Genomic DNA, 8,853 nt, shown 5'->3' on the forward strand with positions numbered 1-8,853 from the left:
TAACATACCCAAAAGAGCACTGAACTAATTGCAAGTACATAATTTATATGATCTTGAAAGCGATTCAGAGCAGCTGACCCCTTACATCAGGTTTAGACGGTGTGGTTGAATCATCTATCTACTCATTCATGCAACTCACAACATTTTGAACAAGAAAACAGGTCCAAATTGAAGCAGCCACACATGCAAGTAGGGAACACAAGCACGATGCTGAAGAAATTTTTGGTCAGCTGGAGACGCCCCAGTCAGCGACAGAACAAGATTTGTCGCAACAATATAAATTAAATAAATCAGCAATAAAATAAAATCTGTCTTCAAATAAAAAATAATAATCATCATCAGCAGCAGCAGCAGTGCTAGAGGTGGGTCAAGGGTTCAGTGTTTCCCCAGATTACATTACACATTAGAGACCTGCTTAACATCAGGTTGTTCCAAATAATCATCAAGCAATGCATACATCAGCTGAGTTAAAAGTCATCATACTACAGACCACACACAAAGAGACCACTAACTAGATGCTTGTTAAGAGCTAGAGCTGCATTTCTGACTTGCGGATCAGATGGACCATCATCTTGAGGCTCTCGCTGCTCCTGTCTGCCAGTTCGATGAGGCAGATGTCTCCCGCCTTCATCTCGGTCTGCAAGACAAAGTCCTTCCAGAGTAAGGAAATCATCCTCCAATTCGTATATTCCATGACGGTCAGCATTGTAGGCCACTGCATCGTGCTGCCCGCCAGCCCAAGTAGGAGAGGTGTTTGTTCGAGCGGGAGACACGCCGAAGCATATTCCACGCAGAAATTCTGTTCAGAAAAGAGCGCGTCAAGATGGCGATCGAATTTCAGGCCGATAATTAATTCAGCAAGAAAATGGTTCTAAATTTGCGAGCTTTCGGATGAGAAATGGACTATACATTTTGCACATGGCATCTGAAGTTCTGAACTCACCAGCTTTGTTGGCTTCGATAAATCGCGTGCCGTCATCACCTTCACAAACACAGGGAATTCAGATCCTATCGACCGGACTTTCTCCTTTACTTTCTTCTCTTGTTGCATAGTTAGGTTCTTCCGTTCGGGTAATATGTAGGACTTGTTGGACATAGGAGCTTCTGAACTTGTTTCATTCGACTTGCCAGCGATGTATCCTGAAAAAACATGCCATACTTTGTTGTGGTTAGCATACGATAACCACAAGTTGATCGTCTAAAATATGGTAAATGGAAAGAAATACACATGGTAACTAACTACAATACTATTACCTGACTTAGTACAAGGGGAGGATGTCGAAGCAATCTCCTGAGCATTTGAAGAGTTTCCCATGGCAAAACAAGTTTTCTCACAGCCGCTCGGATCAAGGACAAGAACTTCAAGGCGGTCTTTCCACTTGTTTCTGAAGACGAGGAGGTCGTTGTCTTGTATGCGGAGAGAAGCTACAAAATGACTCAACCCAGATTGGAGGATTACTTGATCATCACTGTGCTTGCTTGTGCCAACACTGTATACCATGTCGTTGCCATGGGCTTCAAGCTGAATGGCAGCTTCAGTTACCCCCTCTTTGAAATTGTCCAAAAGCCTCAACGGTATGTACTGCAAGAACAGAAAAAAAATACAAGCAGGAATTAATAGCCTATGGATCAGAGTAACAAACACGACCAGGAAATTATGTGAGGAAGGATGCAACTTACAACATAGCAGTCCTCGTTGGCATTTCTTTTGATCATAGCTGCCACATGCAGAGGAATTTCAGACCTCATGCTGCTATCAGCTAGCTCTAGCACTTTCTTCTTTTGTTCTTTGGTTAGCCAGGTCCCAAGGGATATGGTATAGCCAACATGTGCAGGACCAGGCACCATTTGTTCTGCGCATCAAGAAAGAAAACTGTTACATTGATCAGAAAAGCATTACCAAAAGCACCCGACTTGAAGGTCTTAATTCACTTTACCATTCAGCACATGACGATCATGAGGAGGAACAGCTCTAAGGATGTTGGGAGGCTGTTGAGAACAGGGCAGAGAATTCTTGTGACTGGATGAACTGCATATGTGGACCTTGAACGTGGAGCTCCCACAGTAGACGAACAAGATGGGGTCACCTCGTCGTATGCGATTTGCATTCACAAAGCGCCGCCAGCCAGTCGTAAGAGTTATCAGGCCGAACTTGACGAATTTAACACTGTGCATCTGGCCATCGGGAGCTTCAAGTTTGATAGGCTCGCCGTCGGTGATCACATTTCTCAGCTGTCTTCTGACCTCCCACGGTATGCACTGTCAGAAAGATTCACTTTGGTTAGAGTTAGATACAGGTTTCAGCGTTTGTGGGCATTGAGTTTCACACTATTTGAAGAAAATGCCTGACACAATTCAGATTGCATGCACTAGCAGAGGATATGGAAAACAAACAAAACAAAGTTTTTGGTGAACATTAATAATAGCGGGCTCAGGGTATTGGTATGCAGTGCATCTGCAGTGTACAGTACTAGTAGTATCGATCTCCATAAGAGGTTCACACACAGGCAGCAGTGTAGTTATTCTCTATCTCCATAAGAGCTACTCCCTCCGTTCCATATTACTCGTCGCTGATTTAGTACAACTTTGTACTAAATCGGCGACGAGTAATATGGAACGGAGGGAGTAGTAGCTGCACTTGCAGTATCAACGATTAGTTTGACACACATGTACAGAGTGTTTGCTTTCCTGCTACCTCTTCATAGTGTTGTGAGTTGGTTCTTCCAAAACTAAATATCCTGAAACAATTCTACCATGAATACGCCACCTATTCCAGGCACACATGGCATAGATAAGAATGAAATTAAACATGTTTCTTGAGTGAAAATTGAACACCCCCAAAATAATCCTGAAAACCCCTCCCTTGCTAGGAGCAGCAACAGGATGAATTGACTAACACTAGCAGCATTGGAAGGGAATCATTCTTTTCCCTTGCAAAAAGTGCTCACCAATAAACACACAGTACAGACTTGTTCCTGCCACCTCCTGGTACATTACGTACACATGTTGTGAAACAAATTTCCCCCCAGGCAAAATGTCATGTTCTATCCATTCCCAGGCAGATTTTGCAGCAACATTTTAAGCCAAGGATGAAATTAAACATTTTTTTCAGCCCCCAAAAACCCTCAAATTGAACCCTTGAATGAGGAAATGTACAGAGGGAAGTCAGAACCAAGAAAGAGAGAGAGAGAAGGGGGAGCAGGAGGGGTTCTCACCAGAAAATCTTTGTGGTCGGAGGCGAAGAGGAGGAACTGCTTGGCGTGGCCGTGGTCGTGGTTCCAGTAGTCCTCGCAGTCCCGGCAGTCGCAGCCGGCGCCGCCCGTCCCGCCGCAGCCTGGACACGGATGGGGCCACAGATCGGTGTAAGAGAAGGCGGCATTTTTCTCCGGCCGGCCGGGGGCGAATCAAATCAATCAAGAAAGAAAGAAAAAGAAGAAGACGGACGGACGGACGGGAGGTGGTGGTCACCTGGGTTGCTGAACTCGTCCATGTCCGTGTCCATGGGTGGACAGATCGCCCCCGCCGCCGCCGCCGGCTGCGTTGCCGACCCCTAGGTCAAGGTCAAGCTGCTTCTTCTTTGTGTTGGTTGGGCGGTCGTATTGGGGAGTCCGGCACTGGGTGTGGGTGAAGCCCGAAAGGGAAGCTCCCCCTCTCTCTCCGCCTGCTACTTCTGCTTGGGGCGGCGCTCTTCAATTATTTGCTAGACCAACCAAAGTTGTGGTACAGCGGTAGATAGATAGATATCATATAGATAGATACTGTACGCACCCACATGAAGTCGAAATGCGCGACCCATCCACACAGACACACGGCCGGTGTACTGCACACTGTTTTGGTTCCGTCATCGAAACCATCGAAAGGCGTAGTTCATCGGCATCCCATCCCTCTTTTTTTCGACGGCGAAAGAAAAAATGAAATCTATCTCAATGAAAGTGAAAATGTTGGTGGTTCCAGCGGTCAATCAACCAGCCTGGTCACAAGGAGATTCAGTTTTTTCACCGCGAGGAAAAGCGCATGCAGGGCGATAGAAATAACCAGCCTGGTCACAAGGAGGTTCGACCACCCAAGAACAATACCCGATCCCGATGTATCATTAGTTTTGAGTTTACATACATATTTTTACAATTCATGATTTTTATTCGGTTTTTCTTTCCCATTTCCTTACTGTTTTTATTTTTAAAATTTTCTTTTAAATATTATTAACATTTTTATAATCAAGAATATTTTTTTGAAATTCATGAACATTTAAAAAAATCATGTGATGCCTGAGTTTGAGCTCGCCGGGTTTACTGAAGAAGTGCTTGGCATGATCGTGTATCCTTTTTGTATTGCACGATTTAACCACCTATCAGCATGCATGCATGGGACAGTGCAAAATCATCAAAACTAGAAGGGTTGGATGCACTTTGCTATGACGTAGGTGTTGTTGAGTTTCTTAAAAAAAATACTCACTCTGTTTCAAAATATAAGGTGTATTATTTTTTTTAAAGTCAAAATTTTTAAGTTTGATCAAATTTGTAGAGAAATATATCAAAATTCATAATATCAAATCTGTATGATTAGATTTATCATGAAATGTATTTCTATACTTTTTTGTTTAATATTGTGGATGTCGATATTTTTTGCTCTAAATTTGGTCAGAGTTAAAGAAATGTGACTTTCCAAAAAACTAATACCCCTTATATTTTAGAACTGATGGAATATTTAGTTTGACAAGTGGGGGTGATGATGGGGTGAGTTTTATTTTTATTTATAATGTTGTGATTTGATGGGCCTTTTGTAGTGTGGTTCTGTGTTATCTGTTAACCAATGTATATTTATCTGAGGAAAATTTCTACGTCGGTGGCTGCATGTATTATATTGGTGCTACAGTATCACATAATGCACTTCTTTTTTCTAGGGGGTGAAAAGTTGTGTGTTTTTATAGGCCGGTTGTTGCTGATTGATTTGAAAAATCATTGGCCTAGTCAAAATCGTAAACCAAATCTAAAATTGAATACATCAATTGAATGAAAGAGCTTCAAAATAGGAACACAGTGAATTAACGGAATTGAATGGGAGAGCCCTTGAGAAATTGTTGACCCGATCAAAATCGATCTGACCTAATTCTAAATTGAATACCTCAATTAATTGCAAGGCCATAAAAATTAGAAAGCATAGTGTATAGTATAAGAATTGAATGAGATTGATTTGAGAAATTGTTGACCTGGTTAAAATCGGGTAACCCAATCTTAATTGGTACCTTAGTTGAATGTGGGCTCTTTAAAACTAAGGAACATAGTGTTTTAGAGGATGAGGAACATACCACTTCGAACAGGTATACACACCATATTTACAAACATATTCAGATGCATGCATAGTGTAACACCCACAATGCGGCTATATCCCACGCGTCGGGGCACGACTTAGAGGCATAGCCGCATGGTAGTTTTGTCGCAAGACGGGTAATCTTCACACAATCCCATGTACTGAATAAGAAAGGGATAAAAAGTTGGCTTACAGTCGCCACTTCACACAATACATAAATAATTCATACATCATTCAAATACACGCATAGACGGACTACGGTCAAATCCAACAGAAAAGGAAGATGAACCCCAAATGCTAGATTCCCAATCGTTTCAACTGGGCTCCACTACTGACCATCAGGAAACGGAACGTAGTAACGACCCAGATCCTCGTCGAACTCCCACTTGAGTTCGGTAGCATCACCTGCACTGGTATCCTCGGCACCTGCAACTGTTTGGAAGTATCTGTGAGTCACGAGGACTCAGCAATCTCACACCCGCGAGATCAAGACTATTTAACCTTATGGGTAGGAGAAGATTGTGAGGTGGAGCTGCAGCAAGCACTAAGCATATATGGTGGCTAATATACGCAAATAAGAGCGAGAAGAGAAGCAACACAATGGTCGAGAAGCTAGAAGTGATCCAGAAGTGATCCTGAAACTACTTACGTTCAACCATAACACAAGACCGTGTTCACTTCCCGGACTCCGCCGAAAAGAGACCATCACGGCTACACACGCGGTTGATTCATTTTAATTAAGTCAAGTGTCAAGTTCTCTACAATCGGATATTAACAAATTCTCATCTGCCACATAACTGCGGGCACGGCTCTCGAAAGTTTAAACCCTGCAGGGGTGTCCCAACTTAGCCCATCACAAGATCTCATGGTCAATGCAGGATATTCCTTCTCCCGGGAAGACCCGATCAGTCTCGGAATCCCGGTTACAAGACATTTCGACAATGGTAGAACAAGACCAGCAAAGCCGCCCGATGTGCCGACAAATCCCGATAGGAGTCGCACGTATCTCGTTCTCAGGGCACACCGGATGAGCACTCCGTACAACTAAAACCAGCCCTCAATTTTCCCTGAGGTGGTGCTGCAAAGGACTCTAGTTTGGATCAACACTCAGAGGAGCACTGACCCCGGGGGTTTAAAATAAAGATGACCCTTGAGTCTGCAGAACCCAAGGGAAAGATATAGGTGGTAGGTAGGCAAATGGTAAAACCAAGGTTGGGCCTTGCTGGAGGAGTTTTATTCAAAGCAAACTATCAAGGGGGTCCCATAAATCCCCAACCGCGTAAGGAACGCAAAATCAAGGAACATAACACCGGTATGACGGAAATTAGGGCGGCAAGAGTGGAACAAAACACCAGGCAAAAGGCCGAGCCTTCCACCCTTTACCAAGTATATAGATGCATTAATTAAATAAGAGATATTGTGATATACCAACATATCCATGTTCCAACATGGAACAAACTTCAACTTCACCTGCAACTAGCAACGCTATAAGAGGGGCTGAGCAAAAGCGGCAACAAAGCCAAACAACGGTTTGCTAGGAAGGTGGGTTAGAGGCTTGACATGGCAATATGGGAGGCATGATATAACAAGTGGCAGGTAGCGCGACATAGTGATAGAACGAACAACTAGTGAGCAAAGATAGAAGTGATATCGAGGGTATGGTCATCTTGCCTGCAATGTTCTCAGAGTTGTCGAAAGCTTGATCCTCGATAGCATACTCAACAGGTTCCTCGTTCACGTACTCGTCTCCCGGCTTTACCCAAAGCAAGAACACAAACAATGGAACAACAATCAATCACGATGAAATGCACAAGCAACATGATGCAATACATGGCATGATATGCAAGATATGATATGCAATGCATATGCGTGTTCCGGAAAGGAAAGAATGATCAAGGCATCAACTTGGCAAACCAAGAATGCCGCTGGAAAGATGAGGTGATTTTGGTCGAAATTGATATAAGGATCACCGAAAACGGATGCACGGATTGCAAATGGCAAGCAAAACAAGAATGACGCAAATCTACGATTAACAACATGATGACACTTAGAATGCAACAAGAAACTAAGCTACTGCACTCCAACATAGCAACAAAGCATATGGCAGTGATTTAGAAGAGATGCTTGACAAAACATGAACACTGAGCAACGGCTAAATCACACTAGAACAGGTTCAAACAAGCATGGCAAGAGTGCAAAAGATATCAGCTTCACAGACTTAGTGAAAATACTAACATGTCAAAAACAATATCAGGAAGCAATGCTTAGAGCAAGCAAACAATATGTTACAGGAATATATCATAGAAAACAAAGGCATAGCATAATTCTACTAAATGCATAGAACAAAACTCCCTTACTGATCATGAGCCAAAAAGGCACAAAAGATATGATGGCACCCATGTAAACATAGCAAGTTATATTAACAGTTTCAGACTTAGAAGAAAAACAGAGCATGGTAGAAACAGATTCATGATAGAAACTTTGCAAGCTCACTCCACTCAGCACAAAGGATTACATGACACCACAAGCATACAAACAGTAAGAATACATGTTCATGAAGCTATAAATGGCAAGAGCAAGTTCATAGGATGCATGGATCACTAGCAACAACCATGGCAATATTGATTAACATGTTAACAATCTGCCAGGAATAATATATAGCAAAAGTAGAGAAAGAAAAAACATGTTAAAGCACCCCATAATTGCAACCAGAGGCATGAATGGATATATCATAACCACATGTTAAAAACATCCTTAATGTAGTATCTCAAAATAAGCATGGATCTCACGGTAGCATCAAGTTTACATGACATCAAAATAACAGTAGGAAAAGGACTTAGCAAAATCCAAAGTCCCTGAAAACAGCAACATTATGGAGCCTACTTTGCATGCTTGTTCTAGTCACCACATAGATTACAAAAATACAAGGCTTGAACTTCTATAAATATGACATGTTGTAGTTCAAAACACATATAGACCTCATACTCATAAGATGCTCACAGAAAATGCAACAAAAATGACAAATCTCCATGTTCTGTTAAGAACCAGTAGTTAACATTTTATAGCACTCTTGCAACGATGAAAAAGGCATCATAATGGACAGTAACGTGCATGGAAATGTTTCTAACATGAAGATCTCAGCGAGATGAACATTTTAACATATCATATGCATGATTTGGAGCCACGGTCATGGAGATATGATGCGATGAAGGAGGCATAAAAATGTTACAGACTTTTAGGACTTAGTGAGATTTCCGGGGTCAACCTCGCGAGATCTAGGGTTCCTGACACGCATGCGAACCGAGGCCGGATCTCGAGCTCGCCGGAGATGCGCCAAAGTTGGTGGCCGGGGACGACAGTAGATGGCCGGAGTCGGGGCGCACGGGCGCCGGCGAGGTGGGTGGCGAGGCAGCGCCGGCGTGCGGCGACGCAGGCGGCGGAGTCGGACGGTGGCAGCAAGCGGTGAGGCGGCGGCGTTGGGCGGAGGCTCGCGGCGGCGGCATGGTACGATGGGCCGGGCGGGCCCTCCTCGGGCTCGCTGGGCCA

At 43.4% G+C, this 8,853-nt stretch overlaps 1 protein-coding gene across 1 annotated transcript; it reads right to left on the reverse strand.

Moving 5' to 3' along the window:
* Nucleotides 1-297: 297 nt before the first annotated feature.
* On the reverse strand, nucleotides 298-3,698 carry LOC119329686 (putative B3 domain-containing protein Os03g0621600). The gene is made up of 7 exons (XM_037602756.1): nucleotides 3,469-3,698; nucleotides 3,216-3,334; nucleotides 1,938-2,259; nucleotides 1,681-1,853; nucleotides 1,255-1,582; nucleotides 944-1,140; nucleotides 298-799 (listed from the first exon to the last, which is right to left on the reverse strand). Exons 1-7 carry the CDS (start codon nucleotides 3,500-3,502, stop codon nucleotides 530-532), a joined length of 1,443 nt encoding a protein of 480 aa, XP_037458653.1. The 5' UTR covers nucleotides 3,503-3,698; the 3' UTR covers nucleotides 298-529.
* Between the last annotated feature and the right edge of the window lie 5,155 nt (nucleotides 3,699-8,853).

The sequence above is a fragment of the Triticum dicoccoides genome, chromosome 7A (assembly GCF_002162155.2).
Source record: "Triticum dicoccoides isolate Atlit2015 ecotype Zavitan chromosome 7A, WEW_v2.0, whole genome shotgun sequence".
Classification (NCBI taxonomy): Eukaryota; Viridiplantae; Streptophyta; class Magnoliopsida; order Poales; family Poaceae; genus Triticum; species Triticum dicoccoides.

What these genes read in the sequence shown, in the direction of transcription:
- LOC119329686 (XM_037602756.1), bottom strand. Translation starts at nt 3,502, where the DNA reads ATGGACACGGACATGGACGAGTTCAGCAACCCAG. An exon ending in CCGACCACAAAGATTTTCTG is followed by an intron (nt 2,260 to 3,215) that starts GTGAGAACCCCT and finishes TCTTTCTGACAG; the next exon opens with TGCATACCGTGGGAGGTCAG. An exon ending in CTCCCCTTGTACTAAGTCAG is followed by an intron (nt 1,141 to 1,254) that starts GTAATAGTATTG and finishes ATGTTTTTTCAG; the next exon opens with GATACATCGCTGGCAAGTCG.